We start from the raw sequence: 17,550 nt of genomic DNA on the forward strand, positions 1-17,550 counted from the left end.
CTTTAGCTCTTATTCTGTCCCTTTCCCTCCTTCCCCCTTTCCCTCCCTCTTTGTCCCTTTCCCTCCCTCCCCCTTTCTCTCTCACTCTCACTCTTTCTATCTATCCCTTTCCCTCCCCCCGCTCTTTCTCTCTCCCTCTCTCTCTCCCTCACTCACTTTCTGTCCCTTTCTCTCACTCTCATTCTTCCTCTCCCTTTTTCTCTCGCTCTTTCTCTGCCTCTCCTTTTCCTCTCTGTCCCTCCCTCCTCTCTGTCCCTTTCTCCCTCCCCTCCCTCTCCCTTTCTCTCTCCCTTTCACTCTTTCCCTCCTTCTCTCTCCCTTTCTGTCCCTTTTCACCCTCACCCTCTTTTATTCTCTCTCCCTCTCTCCATCTCTCTCTTTCTGTCCCTTTCCCTTCCTCCCTCTCTTTTTCTCTCTCACTCACTTTCTGTTCCTTTCTCCCCCCCTTCTCTTTATCTCTCTCTCACTCACTTTCTGTTCCTTTCCCTCCCTCCCTCTCTCTCTCTCTCTCACTTTCTGTTCCTTTCTCTCCCTCCCTCTCTTTCTCTCTCTCTCACTCACTTTTTGTTCCTTTCTCTCCCTCTCTTTCTCTCTCTTTCACTGTTTCCGTCCCTTTCTCTCCCTCACTTTATTTTCCTCTCCCTTTCTTTCCCTCCCTTCCTCCCTTCTCTCTGTCCTTTCTCCCTCCTCTCCCTTTCTCTCTCACTCTCACTCTTTCTGTCCCTTTCTTTCCCTCCCTCCTTCTCTCTCTCCCTTTCTGTCCCTTTTTCTCCCTCACCCTCTTTCTTTCTCTCTCCATCTCTCTCTTTCTGTCCCTTTCCCTCCCTCCCTCTCTCACTCTCTGTCCCTTTCTCTCTCCCCTCCCCCTTTCTCTCTCTCTCTCTCACTCTTTCTGTCTCTCCTCCCTCCCTCTCTCTCACTCACTTTCTGTTCCTTTCTCTCCCTCTCTTTCTCTCTCTTTCACTGTTTCCGTCCCTTTCTCTCCCTCGCTTTATTTTCCTCTCCCTTTCTTTCCCTCCCTCCTCCTTCTCCTTCCCGCTTGGCACTCCCTTATCTTGGAAAGAAAACCAAAAAGCCCAGCAAACCGAACCTCCCATTCAGCAGGTCAGCGCTCCCAAGAGATCACCTGGCGGCAGGTCAAACGGGTAACGTCATGGTTCCTCCCTCTCTCTCCCCAGCCCCGTCCCACACTTTGCAAAGGCCTGCCTGCCTGCCGTTGGCCTGGGTGGGGCAGGCTCCTTCCTGTGGGGGAGAACCCAGCACCCTCCCATCTTCCTCCTCCCACCCCTGAAAAGCAGGTTTCGCCTCCGTTTCCCTTTCTCCTCCAGGGCGCGGAGGAGGAGGAATCCTTGTCGCCCGTCAGGTTTCTCCTGGATGCGCATCACCTCGGGGAGCCCTGTCCGGTTCCTCTTTTTTTTAAAGAGGCTTTCAAGGGAAAGGGTTATTTTTAACCTCCTCGGCTCCTGATTCTTCCATCCCTTTCCTCTCCAACTTTTAACCGACTTGCCAAAGCCGCCCAGGTGAAACATTCGCTGGCGGCTTGCGGGAGTTACGAAAGGCCCTTGCACCCCGCCGTCGAGCTGCCGCTCAGGTATCGGAGGTGGAGACTTCGCACCGGTTGGATGAGGAAGGCCGACACTTCCTCCCTCGGGGTTGGACTTTGCTCCTTGGGGGAAGAAGGCGGTGCTGGGGGCCAGCAGCCCACGAAGCCAGCCGGAATGCGTCGGCAAAGGCCATTCCCACGGGGCAGCCTGGCCTTCTGAGCCCTGCTTCCTACCGACACCGAAGGAATTTGGCACCTGTCTGTCTTGGTCTCTCCCTTGACCCGCCACCCTCTTTCCCAAAAGCCTGCATGGATCAGTGAGAGACAAGACCCCCCCCCCCTTTTCCACGCCCGGCTGGCAACGGGTCACCCCGGAGTAAAAAAAGAGGCGGTGGCAGGCCGAGAGGCTGCCTCGCGAAGAGCGGAGGGAGACGGTCTTTAATGAGTGGAGAAAACCGACACCGAGTGACAATGGGAGTAGTAAGTCTCGCACTTTTTACGGGCTTCTGGGGTGCCTCTTCTGGAATTTGGGGTAGGGTCTCAAGCCTTTCTATCCTTTCTTTTTTTACTCTTCTACCTTTTCTTGCTTTCGGGTTGGCTCGGCGCATTCATCCCGTCTCCGAATCTTTCTCTCTTTCGAGTATTTAAATTATTTCCCTCCCCTCCGAGCTTGAAAAAATATTTTACAACTTGTTAGAGGAGCAATCGTTCCAGATTCAGGGATTCTTTGAGGCTGGGAAAGTTTTGTGGTGTTTTTTTTTTAAACCTCCTTCCTCTTCTGGTGTTCAACAGAGCGAGGAAGAGGCGGAAGAAAAGAGTCTTTATTTCTTTGAGGAACTTTATAGGATCCACAGCCTGGGATATCCCCTCCAGGGAATTGTGATTTTTTTTTTTTGGAAACAGGTCTCTCTAGTGGAAAATGAAATGTTCCTTGTGAAAAATTTACCTTTCGGGTAACTTAGCGTGGGACTTCACCTCTGTGAACTTCTTTCTTTTTTTATTAAAAAAATATTTTTAAAAAATAAAATAATTACATTTATTTAAGATTTTTTTTAAAAAAAATATTTTTAAAAATAAAAATAAATATTGTGGCTTAATTTGTTAACTAATCACTTGATGGACATTTTTCTACGAGCAAATCCCCAGTTTAATTTTTTTAATTTTAAAAAAAATTGTGGAAGAATGATCTTTCGGCACCGGAAGCGGAGACAAAAATTCACCCATTTGTGGGCAGAGAGGAACATCCTTTGATTCCGAGGGCCTCGTGTTTCCCCCCCCTTTTACTCCAAGAAACAGGCGCCGTTAAAGTGTCACCAGTCCCAAAAAGTAACCACAGAATGTTTTCAAAATATATACTGTATATATATATTTTAATCCTCAAAGATTCGGAGAGGCGGCTGCTTTAAAAAGCAACCCATCGCACGTTGGCAAACCCACTATTTTTAAAAAAATATATTTTTATTGTTTTTCAAAAAGACAGACAAAGACATACAACATTAAACATTTAAGGAGCTACCATTGCTCCGCTTGTCGTAGAAGTACAAAAACGTTTTGTACAAAAACTAGTACAAAAATATAAAAAACCCTAGCTGTTATCAGATCAATACAGAAATGCCACACGTGTAAATTACATTCTTATTCAATTTAACTCTGTGTTTTTAATATTAAGCCTATCAATAAAATTTCTTTATCTTTTAAAATACAAAGAGAAAAAAACCCCAAAGTATTAGTAATACAGAAAAAAGAGAAAATAAACACTTCTAAGCTGGTTATACTATACACTATTTCATTCTATCTTATATTTCTTCAAATAGTTATATATTCTTGTGTGTTTAATTATTAATACTATATATTGGCAAACCCACTATTGGCGCTCCCCAAAAAAGGCCTAAAATCTCAGAAGACGTGACCCCCATGTTGCTGAACCCATGGGGGGGAGACCGACCGACACCCCCCCCCCCCAACAGATCTGCAGCGAGACCTTCCCCGATCGGAAACGCTGTAAATCTTTGCTCAGGGCCTCGCCCAGTTCTCGCGCAGGTGTAAGTTGATATCGGGGCTTTACAAAGCGGTGAAACGGAAGATCCGTGGGCTTTTCGCGGAGACGTTTTTCCTTGCTCGAAAACCAGCCTTGCCCTTCTGGCTCGTTCTCTTTTAGGGGTGGAAGGTGGGGCGGGGAAGGAGTCGTCATCCCTTAAGAGCTGTGAGTTTTTAATTTTTTATTTTATGTTATATTTTTTAACTTTTGTTTGAGTTCGTCTGAATCACCTTCCGAAAATGGGGGACCGCCTTTCGGCATCATCCAAAGGAGTGGCGGCTTTGTAAAGCCAAACGCTACAACGGGTACAAAAGAGAAATCGCGTTTTCTGCTCCCGGCCGGAAGTTAGCCATAACAGGAGAAAGATAATCCTCGTAAACACTGGGCAGTCCCTCAACTTAACAGCCGCCATAATTTGAGCCGTGAATTTCCGCTGCTAAGCGAGACATTCGTCAAGCGAGCTTTGCCCCATTTTACTGCCCATCGTTGTTCAGTGAATGGTTGCCGTCGTTCAGTTAGTAACTCGGATGTTAAGTGAATCTGGATCCCCCTCGACTGACTTGGGTGGTTAGGAGAGGGATCTGGGGTGGGTTCAAATCTCACCACCGATTCTCTTCCTCCCGCGCAGTGCGAGTGCACGCACATGGGCAGAAGTAAAAAACAGCTTTTGCAGGGACGCAGAAGCCAAAAAAAGGGGGCGGGAACCAAAACCGAGATGGTGGCGTCTATGCCGCCGCCACTAGAGCCGGGTTGAGGATGTGGCCAACCGTAGTTTGGCAAGCGGGGGAAAAATTCCCGCTACTGATTCTTTAGAACCGATCCAAACCGGTGGCAACCCATTTCTGGAGGCCCAGGACGCTGCCACCCGTCACAAACTATCATAAATATGAGTCGGTTGCTGAAAGCATTTGGATTTTGATCGTGCGACCACCGGGTTGATTTCGCACTGCGGTTGTAAGGGTGGGGAAACGGTCCTCAGTGCCGTCGGGATTTGAAACGGTCACTAAACGATTGGTCGCTAAGTAGAGGACCGTGAAGCGTTTTAGCAAGGAGCCGCTCAGCCTCTTCCAAACGGCGCAAATTGCAACATGGCGTTGAAGAGGAATTTATAGTGTAATCATCGGCTTTTATAGCGTAATCATCGGCGCGCAATCTCAGACCTTAAACAAGCCGGTTCGCAGAAACATACGTCACATGCATAGGCAGTCCTCGACTTACAACACTTCATATAATGTCCGTTCAAAGTTATGACACACTGAAAAAAGTCACTTAAGACCGGGGCAGAAAACGGGCAGAACCCACTTCAACACATGTCTCGCTTAGACACAGAAAATAATAATAATAATAATAATTATAATTATTATTATTATTATTATTATTATTATTATTATTATTAATTAGATTTGTATGTAGATTTGTATGCCGCCCCTCTTACAATGGAAACAAATCTAATATTAAAAAACAGCTAAAAAACCCATCATTTAAAAACCATACAACACACACATACCATACATAAAATGTAAAAGCCTGGGGGAGGTGTCTCAGTCCCCCCATGCCTGGCGATACAGTGGGTCTTAAGTAATTTGCAAAAGACAAGGAAGGTGGGGGCAGTTCTAATCTCTGGGGGGAGTTGATTCCAGAGGGCTGGGGCCACCACAGAGAAGGCTCTTCCCTTGGGGCCCATCAAACGACATTGTTTAGTCGACGGGACCCGGAGAAGGCCAACTCTGTGGGATCTTATCGGCTGCTGGGATTCATGCGGTAGAAGGCGGTTCCGGAGGTATTCTGGTCTGACGCCATGTAGGGCTTTAAAGGTTCCGGTCGTATGTCGAGGACTGCTTGCAAGTGGCCAGGGGGAGATCAGTCAGTGGTCCGTGGCCATCGCTGATCCTTCTTCCTCCGTTCTCGGTTTCACCGTTCCCTTTTGCTGGATGAGCCCAAGGGCGAGAAATTACATTAACGCTGATCGCACCAACACAATTTCCGCCTGTGTTCTCGCTGCCGCCTGAACGGCCTGTCCCAACTGCTTTTCTTTGCAATAAACCATCTTGCATTTTCCAGCCATTTTGGCCTTGCGTTTGCTTTCGGGGCAACCCCTGCTGGTGTGTTTCACTTATTTAAAACCTGTGGCTTTGCACTCTCACTTCTTTTAAAGTGATCTTTGAACTCAGAGGTCCTCAAACTTGGCAACTTTTAAGACTTGTGGACTTCAACTCCCAGCATGGCTAGAGAATTCTGGGCGTTGAAACCCACAAGTCTTTTAAGTTGCCAAGGTTGAAGACCTCTGTTTTAACTCAATGGTTTGTCATTATTAAAGAACCTTATGAATCTTGACAAACTTATCTTTTATGTACACTGAGATCATGTACATCAAGACAAACTCATTTTGTGTCACATTTGGCCAATAAAATCCTATTCTGTTCCTATTCTGTTCCTTATATGTTTATTCTATTCCTATTCTATTCTATTCCATTCTATTCCCCTATTCTATTCTATTCTTCTATTCTATTTTATTTTCTATTATGTTTTCTATTATTATTATTATTATTATTATTATAGAATAGAATAGAATAGAATAGAATAGAATTTTATTGGCCAAGTGTGATTGGACACACAAGGAATTTGTCTTGGTGCATATGCTCTCAGCGTACATAAAATTAAATATACATTTGTCAAGAATCATGTGGTACAACACCTAATGATTGTCATAGGGGTCAAATAAGCAATGAAGAAGCAATATTAATAAAAATCTTAGGATATAAGCAACAAGTTACAGTCATAGAGTCAACATGGGAGGAAATGGGTGATAGGAATGATGAGAAAAACTAATAGAATAGATTATTATTATTATTATTATTATTAATAATAATTAGATTTGTATGCTGCTCTTCTCCTTTCTTTTCTATTTTTTGTATATCATATTTATAGATAGATAGATAGATAGATCGACAGACAGACAGACAGACAGACAGACAGACAGACAGACAGATAGATCCATCCAATAAAATTCTGTTCTATTCTATTTTCTATTTCCTATTCTGTTTTCTATTTTCTATTCTATATTTTCTATTATATTTATATTCATAGTCCTATTCAAATAAACTGGGGGATTGTTTGTTCGTCTCTTTAAACTTCTAAAAACCCTTGAAGAGTTTGTTTCAGGATGGAGTGTGTACTGTGTATGTTAATAAAACATTGAAGTTTGCAGGGAGGAAGGATCCCCTGATACGTATCACACAAATTTAGTTATTTATTAGCGGGCTCCAACCAACCCCGGATACTTTCCATACGGGTTGTCTACACCTTATGACCACAATCAATCCTGGAATTTATATTGTTAAGTGAGAAATTTGTTCTGTGACGTTTCTTGCCATAACTGACTCGCATTTATGACGGTTGCTGTACCTTCCCCATCTCCTTTTGTGACCTTCCGACAATCAAAATCAACGAGTAAGCCAGATTCACTGAACAACTGGGTCCACTAACTAAAACAGCTGGAGCGATTCACTTTTAACAAGTGCGGTGAGAAAAGTGATAAATTGGGACAGATTTTCACCTAACAGGTTTTCTCAGTTTGCGACATAAATCCTGGGCTCAATTGTGGTCAGAAGGAGAGGATTGCCTGCACAGGGTTTCCTGTTTGAGCCAACGGGGTTGGACTAGAAGACCTCCAAGTGTCCCTTCCAACTCTGTTAAGCTTTGGTTTCTTTAACTTGGTTTCCGGAAGAGCTGGAGACAAAGACAAGCGGTATTGTCTGAATGTCTGGAAAAAAGCGCAGTTGCTTCCGTCTCATAGCCGATAAAGATGCTTGATGGCTCAAGGTTTTCCCAGAGATAATGGACTTCATCTTTTATTATTCATCGATAAAGCACTTGTGCGAGGGCAGAAAGGTTTTTTAAATGAATTATCGTGGTGGAAGTGACTCTTAGGGGAAAAAGTTGTAATCTCTCAGAGCAACAAAGCTTGTACAGTGGTACCTCTATCTACGAACGCCTCTACGTACGAACTTTTCTAGATAAGAAATGGGTGTTCAAGACTTTTTTGCCTCTTCTCGAGAACCGTTTTCCACTTACAAACCCGAGCCTCTAAAACTGTAACCAGAAAAGGCGGGGAGAAGCCTCTGTGGGGCCTCTCTAGGAATCTCCTGGGAGGAAACGGCCGGAAAAGGTGGGGAGAAGCCTCCATGGGGCCTCTCTAGGAATCTCCTGGGAGGAAACGGCCGGAAAGGGCGGGGAGAAGCCTCCGTGGGGCCTCTCTAGGAATCTCCTGGGAGGAAACGGCCGGAAAAGGTGGGGAGAAGCCTCCATGGGGACTCTCTCAGAATCTCCTGGGAAGAAACAGGGCCGGAAAGGGTGGGGAGAAGCCTCCGTGGGGCCTCTCTAGGAATCTCCTGGGAGGAAACGGCCGGAAAGGGCGGGGAGAAGCCTCCATGGGGCCTCTCTAGGAATCTCCTGGGAGGAAACGGCCTCCACCCTCCCTGTGGTTTCCCCAGTCTTGCTTTTACATTGATTCCTATGGGAAAAATTGAAGAACCTGGTCACGGAACAAATTAAGTTCATAAGTAGAGGTACCACTGTATTAGGCCTTCGGGAAGTGTGTTCCAAATTCACAGGTGCAATAGAGGCAGTCCTTGACTTACGACCACCACGGAGCCCCAGATTTCTGTGGCTAAGCGACACATTTGTTAAAGTGAGTTTTTCCACCCATTTTCTTGCCACCTTTTGTTAAGTGGGTCATGGCCCTTGTTTAGTTACTAACAGGAGTCGTTAAGTGGATTTGTCTTCCCTGCTTGACTTGGCTTGTCAGAAGGTTGCAAACAGGGATTTACGTGACTCCGGGACTCTGCAACACATCATAAATACGAGTTAGTCGGCAACCCTGTGAATTTTGGTTGCTGCAGTGGTCGTAAGTGTGAAAATTGGTGGTAAATCACTCTTTTTCAGTGACGTTGCTAAATGAAATGTTGTAAGTCGAGGACTACTGTATCTGTGGGCGTGCATGGATGGAATGTGTTAAGAAAGGCAGTTGTCCTGATGGCCTCTTGCTGGTCACCCAGAGATCTGAGAATGTTGGGGGGAAATTGGGATTCAGTGAGCTCTTTGGCCTGGCTAGGACATTTTATGATGGTTTTGCTAGAGATTGTCATGGCAAAACCTGAACAATTTAGATGTTCCCAAAAGGGGCTTTCGACTAAACAATTGGGTGGGGGGAACCCTTTGTTGTGGGATAAATGGATGTAGAACCGAAGATCTACAAAGTCCCATTCTACTCTATTTTTTGCATTCTATTCTATTATTTTACAGAATAATATTATTTTCTGTTCTATATTTTACATTGTATTCTATTTGTTTACAGAATAATGTAAACTGTTGTGAGCCGCCCCGAGTCTACAGAGAGGGGCGGCATACAAATCTAATTAATAATAATAATAATAATAATAATAATAATAATAATAATAATAATAATATTCTGTTCTATTCTATATTTTACATTCTATTCTGTTAGTTTACAGAATAATATTCTGTTCTATTCTATTATTTCACAGAATAACATTCTATTCTATTACATATTTGACATTCTAATCTATTCAACTCTATTCTATTTTTACATTCTATTCTATTAGTTTACAGAATAATATTCTGTTCTGTTCTGTATTTGACATTCTATTCTATTATTTCACAGAATAACATTCTATTCTATTACATATTTGACATTCTATTCTATTCTATTCAACCCTATTCTATTTTTTACATTCTATTCTTTTACAGAATAATATTCTGGTCTATTCTGTATTTTACATTCTATTCTATTATTTCACAGAATAACATTCTATTCTATTATATATTTTACATTCTATTCTATTTTTTACATTCTATTCTATTATTTTACAGAATAACATTCTATTCTATTCTGTATTTTACATTCTATTCTATTTTTTACATTCTATTCTATTATTTTACACAATAACATTCTATTCTATTCTGTATTTTACATTCTATTCTATTTTTTACATTCTATTCTATTATTTTACAGAATAACATTCTATTCTATTCTGTATTTTACATTCTATTCTATTTTTTACATTCTATTCTATTATTTTACACAATAACATTCTATTCTGTTCTGTATTTTACATTCTATTCTATTTTTTACATTCTTATCTATTTTTTTACAGAATAATACTCTGTTCTACTCTATATTTTACATTTCTATTCTATTCTTTTACAGAATTATTTTATATTCTATTCTATTTTCCGTTCCGTTCCGTTGGTAGAATGCAGTATTGCAGGCTAATTTTGCCAACTGCCAGCAGTTCGAATCTCTATTCATCCCTGCATAATCCCCCCTCCTGCCCCAACTGAAAATATCCTAGCTGTTCCTAGTTTAACAACAATTGGGGGGGGGGGACCCCTATCCACAGGGTGCAGATTGTCTTCAGGCGCCGTTACCACCAGGATCGGTTATAAAGCTACTATATAGCTTGGTGTTTTTTTTTAAAGTTAATGCTTTTTTTCTTTTTTAAACAACTCGTTGCTACCCTGAACTAACAACCGTCAATTCTAGCGGTGCTGTTTTTAACCTCCCCTTTAGCGGTTGCATCTGCTATCATCTCCTACCCACCGTCGAAATAATCCTTTATTAGATCCGCTTGGTGGGGTGTTAACAAAAGCACCAGCTCCTCTGGAAAAGCGCCGGCCACAACAGTCCCAGCCGGGGTCGAGTGCAATCCATGACCTAAAATATGATTTATACTCATCATCCTAATTATTACGGCTGCCCGGCTGCCCCCCCTCTTCCCCAATCCAAAACTGATTCACGTTGATTTTAATCAATAAAGTCATTTTAAGCCTGAAAAATATTATTTATTGATTTTATTTGATTATTTTATTTGATTTGTATGCCGCCCCTCTCCGAGGACTCAAAATGTCAGGCTCCTTCCATAAATATCAATGGGTAGGACGAGGGTCACAGGGCTCCGAAGCCCATTTTTGGGGTTTCTTGGAGGGTGTGGAACGCTACTAATTGCCTGGCGGGTGGACAATTGCTGGAGGAACATCTCGGCAGTGGTTTGAAAAAGAGCTGGCAATGGATTTTGGTGTGGAGAAGGTCTAAAGCAGGCGTCCCCAAACTTGGCAGCTTTAAGACTCATGGACTTCAACTCCCAGAATTCCTCAGGCAGCCATGCTGGCTGGGGAATGCTGGGAATTGAAGTCCGTCAGATTAAAAAGATGCCTCCTGTTCCATCTAGTCTGCCCTTATACTATTCCCTGTATTTTATCTTAGGACAGATCTATGTTTTATCCCAGGCATGTTTAGATTCAGTGACTGCGGATTGACCAACCACGTCTGCTGGAAAGTTTGTTCCAAGCATCTACTCCTCTTTCAGTCAAATAATATTTTCTCACGTTGCTTCTGATCTTTCCCCCAACTAACCTCAAATTGTTCCCCCTTGTTCTTGTGTTCATTGAAAACACTTCCTTCCTGAACCTTATTTAACCCTTGGACATCTTTAAATGTTTTGATCCTGTCCTCCCTTTCCCTTCTGTCCTCCGGACTATACAGATTGAGTCTATGAAGTATTTCCTGATAAGTTTTATGCTTAAGACCTTCCACCATTCTTGTAGCCCGTCTTTGTCCCGTTCAATTTTATTCATCTCTTTTTGTAGGTGAGGTCTCCAGAACTGAACACAGTATTATTCCAAATGGGGTCTCACCAGCGCTCTATACAGCGGGATAAAAACGAATTTGTCTCAATTCATTCTCATAGAAACATAGAAGACTGACGGCAGAAAAAGACCTCATGGTCCATCTGGTCTGCCCTTATACTATTTCCTGTATTTTATCTTACAATGGATATATGTTTATCCCAGACATGTTTAAATTCAGTTACTGCGGATTTATCTACTACGTCTGCTGGAAGTTTGTTCCAAGGATCTACTACTCTTTCAGCAAAATAATATTTTCTCATGTTGCTTTTGATCTTTCCCCCAACTAACTTCTCTCTCTCTCTCTCTCTCTCTCTCTTCCGTCTCTCCAGCCGGCCTTGGGACACCCAGACTCCAAGCCCAGCGGCAAGTCCAACATGCTTCGAGGCCGCATCCCTGCAACCTCTGCCGACGAGCAGCCCCACATCGGCAACTACCGCCTGCTGAAGACCATCGGCAAGGGCAATTTTGCCAAAGTCAAGTTGGCGCGTCATGTCTTGACAGGGAAAGAGGTGAGGGCGCCCCCTGGTGAAAGCCTAAACTATTGCCTAAACTACTGTGTCCTAACTTGCTTGTGTGAAGTCTGTGCATGTGTGAACCATCCAATGTGTGTTTGTTTAGGTTTTCTCGGGTAGATTCAAGCATATTTTCCAATGAAGGGCTGCAAAATTTTTTTTACTGCTACACTGTGCTTGGGGCTTATTTTGTGGGTGTGGCTTGCTGGCCATGTGACCAGGTGGGAGTGATTTGATGGCCATGTGACCGGGGGATGGCTTAAAGGTCATGTGACTGGCTTAAAGGTGGCCAACTTGACGTCACTCACTTCCAGGGTTTGGGTTAGGGTGCCTGGCCTCTCCGAGCCTCAAAGAGCTATAATTTCCCTATCTATTTACTATTATTGAACATCCAAAATATACTGTTTAATTCTATGTATATATGCCATATGTGTACGTACATATTACCTACTATATAAACTGTATGTGTATGTACACACATGCACAGCTCTTCTACAATTATACACATTCAACCTCATTTACTGCGATAGGAAAAACATACCCAGAATCCAGAAGAGGAAAAAGGGGAAAAAAATCAAAATTTCTCTACCGGTTCTGCGTACCTGACCGTACCTGTAGGAGTCTATCAATGAAACTTCAGCCTGATGATGGTGAATGTGATTTCACCGAAACGTCGCATAGACACTCAAAATATTACACGGGGCAAAACCCGAACTCAGAACAATCTACATATAAAAGTTTATATACCGGTATACGTAAGTCAATGAAAATAGTTGACCAATAGGATTTATTTATTTCTTTCTTTCTTTCTTTCTTTCTTTCTTTCCTTCCCTTCCTTCTTTCCTTCCTTCCTTCCCTTCCCTTCCTTCTCCCCTTCCTTCTCCCCTTCCTTCCTTTCCTTTCTTTCCTTCCTTCTCCCCTTCCTTCCTTCCTTTCCTTCCTTCCTTCCTTCCTTCCTTTCCTTCCTTCCTTCCTTCCTTTCCTTCCTTTCCTTCCTTTCCTTCCTTCCCTCCCTCCCTCCCTCCCTCCCTTCCTTCCTTTCCTTTCCTTCCTTTCCTTTCTTACCTCCCTCCCTTTCTTCCTTCCTTTCCTTTCTTCCTTCCTTTCCTTCCTTCCTTTCCTTCCTTCCCTCCCTCCCTCCCTCCTTCTTTCATTCATTCATTCATTCATTCATTCATTCATGGCTTTTCAGCTTTGTAGAAATGGCAGAGCCAGAAAAGGGAGCCGCGAGGGGAAAATTTGTAGCTCAGGGTTCAAATGATGCTTTTGAGTTTGGTGGATTTGTTGCAGACGTTTCATGACCCAACGAGGCAATGTCACCAGTGCTAGAAGGGAGTGGGGTTTGCAGAGAGGAGGAGGACTATGGGGCAGTTAGATATTCTATGAGCTTGGTTGTTTTCATGCAGATGTTTCACGGGGGACTAACGTAAACAATTGCAGGGGTTCACTTAACAGCCGTGGCAAGTTGCAAAGTTGTAAAACGGGGCAAGATTATTCACTTAACAAACCCCTCGCTTAACAATTTTGGGCTCAGTTGTGATCCTAAGTTGGTTTGGTTGATTTTTTATTATTTAATTTGTTGGATTTATGGTTAACCCTCGACTTACGACCACAATTGAGCACAAAATTTCTGTCGAAAAATTTCTGAGATATGAGGGAGTGGAGTTGGGGGGGGGGTTGGCCGTCAATCTAGCAGCCCCTTCCAGTTTCTCTCAATTTCATCCCCCAAAGTATTCAAAATAGCCAAAGGGGAGGTAGTTATTGACACTGAAAGTCACATTTTTACCTGTCCTTAGAAAGTGGCTTCCTTATAATCTTCCTGTTTTTCAAGAGTGCGAGGAAACAAACACACATTGTTTTGCAGAGCCTTAGAGACCCCCAAAAGGGACAAACCACTATTATATTTTATTTATTTTATTTTATATTTTATTTATTTTATTTTATTTTATATTTTATTTTATTATTTTATTATATTATATTTTATTATTTATTTATTTATTGTTTTATTTTATTATTTTACTTTATCAATTTTATTTTATTTATTGTATTGTATTGTATTATTTTATTTATTTTATTTATTTGATTTTTTATTTTATTTTACTTTATTTTATTTTATTTTATCAATTTATTTTATTTTATATTTTATTTTATTTTATTTTATTATTTTATTATATTTTATTATATTATATTATTTATTTATTTATTTATTGTTTTATTTTATTATTTTATTTTATCAATTTTATTTTATTTATTTTATTGTATTGTATTGTATTATTTTATTTATTTTATTTATTTTATTTATTTTATTTTTTATTTTACTTTATTTTATTTTATTTTATCAATTTATTTTATTTTATTTTATTTTATCTACAGTTCAGACAGGCCTGTCTCTAACTTTTTTGTGCTGTCTTCTCGTCCAGGTGGCTGTGAAAATAATCGACAAGACGCAGTTGAATTCCTCCAGCTTACAGAAGGTAAGAAGAACCTTTTCCCGGCTTAATTTGTAATGCTGTATTTCCTTCCGTCTGGGCCCTGTGCGAAATGGCTGGCTGTTTGATCTCGCTTTTGTTTCTAACGGGTGGGGGAAAGCCTTTAGCAGCGATTGGCTGAGAGTCCCTGGTGTCAGAGAAGAATTGCAGTGGGTGGAAAAGCTGAGAAGGCAGGCCTGAAAGAGGTCCTGGATTGGACTAAGTGGAAGAAAAATGCAAAGTGATCCCAATTTTTTTTCTTGCGAGACCGTCTCCTGCCTCATATATCCCAGCGGCCGGTTAGGTGCCACAAACTTAGCCTTCTTCAGGTCCCATCAGCTAGACAATATCGTCTGGCAGGGCCAAGGGGAAGAGCCTTCTCTGTGGCGGCCCCCGCCCTTTGGAATCAGCTCCCCCTGGAGATTCGTGCTTCCCCCACCCTCCTCGCCTTCCGCAAGAGTTTAAAGACCTATCTCTGCCATCAGGCATGGGGCCATGAAGTCCATCATTTTGCCCCGGCTAGCGAATGAATGTTTACGTTCGATTGACTGAATGTGAGTGATTGGCTTTTTTTAAGAAATCGGGTTTTTAGTACGTGTTCATTTTGATTTCTATATATTATGTATATTATATTATCTATATATTCTAATATATATTATGTAAAGAGTAGTAGATCCTTGGTACAAACTTCCAGCAGACGTTGTAGATAAATCCACAGGAACTGAATGTAAACATGCCTGGGATAAACATATATCCATCCTAAGATAAAATACAGGAAATAGTATAAGGGCAGACTAGATGGACCAGGAGGTCTTTTTCTGCCGTCAGACTTCTATGTTTCTATGTACAGTATATTATATTATTATGTATATATTATGTATTCGCTTTTGCCACCCTGTGTCTGAGGATTAGGGTGGCATAGATATCGAATGAATGAATGAACGAATGAACAAATGAATGAATGAACGAACGAATGAATGAACGAACGAACGAACGAATGAATGAACAAATGAACGAACAGAGTTTTGGTTTCTTTTGTATATAGTTGGGAGCCTGCTCCTCTCTCCCCTGATAAGAGGTTTCGGGACTGTGCAAAACGTGAGATCTTCCTCAAGTTCTCATGGGCCTCAGCTAGTGGAGGATGCTGGGATTTGTTGGTCCAGGTCCAGACAATCTTCCCTCCCCTCTCTTCTTTGCAAGCCTTCCTTTGGGGGGCATTCACAGATTTAATCACAGATTTAAAAAGGTTTAATCCAGTGAGAACAACAGTCTAGCTCAGTGATTAGCAAATTTAGCTACTTAGGTGTCTGGACTTCAGTGCCCAGAATCCCCCAGCCAGCAGGCTTTAAGATGGGTGGACTTCAACTCCCAGAATTCCCCAGCCAACATTCTGCAAAGTCCCTCCTCCCCAGGAGTTTTGGTGCCAAGAGGAGAATTATGTAATATTGTGTGTGTGTGAGTGTGTGTGTGTGTGTTAAGTTGCTTCCAGATAGGGGAGTATGGACTGCAAATAACTCCCCCTGTTGCTTTGTCTCCTTCCTTCCCTTCTCTTTTCCTCCAGCTCTTCCGGGAAGTGCGAATAATGAAGGTTCTGAATCACCCGAATATAGGTGAGAACGCCAAGCGGAGATTTCCCCCTTTTTTTCCTTTCCCTCCTCTCTTCCAGATGTTGCTCTTCCTTAGCCCACCAGGTGTGTTGGAAAGCAGCAGATGGGCTGGGCCTGTCGAGTATCATGTCCCCAGCCTTTCGTTGCTCTCAGCAACTAGCTTTTTAAAAATTATTATTATTATTATTATTATTATTATTATTATTATTATTATTATTAATAATTAAATTTGTATGCCGCCCCTCTCCATAGACTCGGTGCGGCTCACAACAATAGTGGCAAAACAATGTAATACAAATCTAATAATTTAAACTAAAAACCCCTAATTTAAAAAACATGCACACAACACACCATACATAAACAATATAGGCCTGGGGAAGTTATCTCAGTTCCCCCATGCCTGACGGCAGAGGTGGGTTTTAAGGAGTTTACGAAAGGCAAGGAGGGTGGGGGAAGTTCTAATCTCAAGGGGGGAGCTGGTTCCAGAGGGTTGGGGCCGCCACAGAGAAGGCACTTCCCCTGGGACCCGCCAGATGACACTGTTTAGTCGATGGCCAACTCTGTGGGACCTAATCGGTCGCTGGGATTCGTGCCGCCTGGAGCTTGGAGAAGTTGATTTTGCAGCACATCTGGGACATTGAGAAGTGGGGCGCTCCCTTGCCAGCATCCTATCCAGATCCTGACATGCATCAGGGCAGTGCTAGCGACCCTGGTGCGTACAGGAGGCATGGTAGGCAGTTGAACCACTTCCACACGACCTGCCTCCGTAGAATTGTGAGGCTCCGGTGGCAGGATAACGGTGCCAGACACAGAAGTGATGAGCCGAGGTGACACAGCGGATAGGGTGCAGTACTGCGGGGCCACTAAAGCTGACTGCTAGATCTGCAGGTCAGCGGTTCAAATCTCAACCCCGGCTCAAGATTGACTCGGCCTTCCATCCTTCCAAGGTGGGTCAAATGAGGACCCGGATTGTAGGGGGCAATAGGCTGGCTCTGTTTAAACAAAGTGCTATGGCTAACATGTTGTAAGCCGCCCTGAGTCTAAGGAGAAGGGCAACATAAAAAAAAAAATCAAATAAATAAATAAATACAGTAATCCCGGTTCATCTTTTGCAGATTCGCTACTTTATGGGTTTTTAAAGGGGTCTTAAATCCATTGAAAATTTTAAATCCATTAAAAATTCATAAAATTCTTCTACAGTACTACTGTACTCTATTTAAAGAAACTGGTAGGATATCACATGTAGTTCCAGCTGAGAAACACTATAGAATGACTGTTTAATGCAAAGGGTGGGTTTTAAAAGTCCAAATACTCGTTAAATACAGAAAAAGCTATCTTTCCTCCACTTCACGGAAATTCGTTTTTCGCAGGTGGTCTTGGAACGCATCCCCTGCGAAAAACGAGGGGTCACTGTAAATAAATAAATAAATAAATAAATAAATAAATAAATAAATAAATAAATAAATAAATAAAGTCCTCTCCAGAGCAGTGTTCGGAAACTCCAGATCGTGCAGAATGCAGCTGCGAGAGCAATCATGGGCTTTCCCAAATATGCCCATGTTACACCAACACTCCGCAGTCTGCATTGGTTGCCGATCAGTTTCTGGTCACAATTCAAAGTGTTGGTTATGACCTATAAAGCCCTTCATGGCATCGGACCAGAATATCTCCG

At 42.3% G+C, this 17,550-nt stretch overlaps 1 protein-coding gene across 22 annotated transcripts in view; it reads left to right on the forward strand.

Moving 5' to 3' along the window:
- The window catches only part of MARK2 (microtubule affinity regulating kinase 2), a 148,235-nt gene that overhangs the window by 85,131 nt on the left and 45,554 nt on the right, over nucleotides 1-17,550 (forward strand). For 16 of the 22 annotated variants that reach the window (XM_070766109.1, XM_070766112.1, XM_070766123.1 and 13 more), the window contains exons 2-4: nucleotides 11,621-11,800; nucleotides 14,224-14,277; nucleotides 15,833-15,881. In XM_070766109.1, the coding sequence (XP_070622210.1) occupies nucleotides 11,621-11,800; nucleotides 14,224-14,277; nucleotides 15,833-15,881 (283 nt within the window). Of the gene's footprint in view, nucleotides 1-1,410; nucleotides 2,024-11,620; nucleotides 11,801-14,223; nucleotides 14,278-15,832; nucleotides 15,882-17,550 lie in introns of those variants that run through there. The other 6 variants (XM_070766121.1, XM_070766130.1, XM_070766119.1 and 3 more) reach the window with 4 other exon arrangements.

The sequence above is a fragment of the Erythrolamprus reginae genome, chromosome 13, assembly GCF_031021105.1.
Source record: "Erythrolamprus reginae isolate rEryReg1 chromosome 13, rEryReg1.hap1, whole genome shotgun sequence".
NCBI lineage: Eukaryota > Metazoa > Chordata > Lepidosauria > Squamata > Dipsadidae > Erythrolamprus > Erythrolamprus reginae.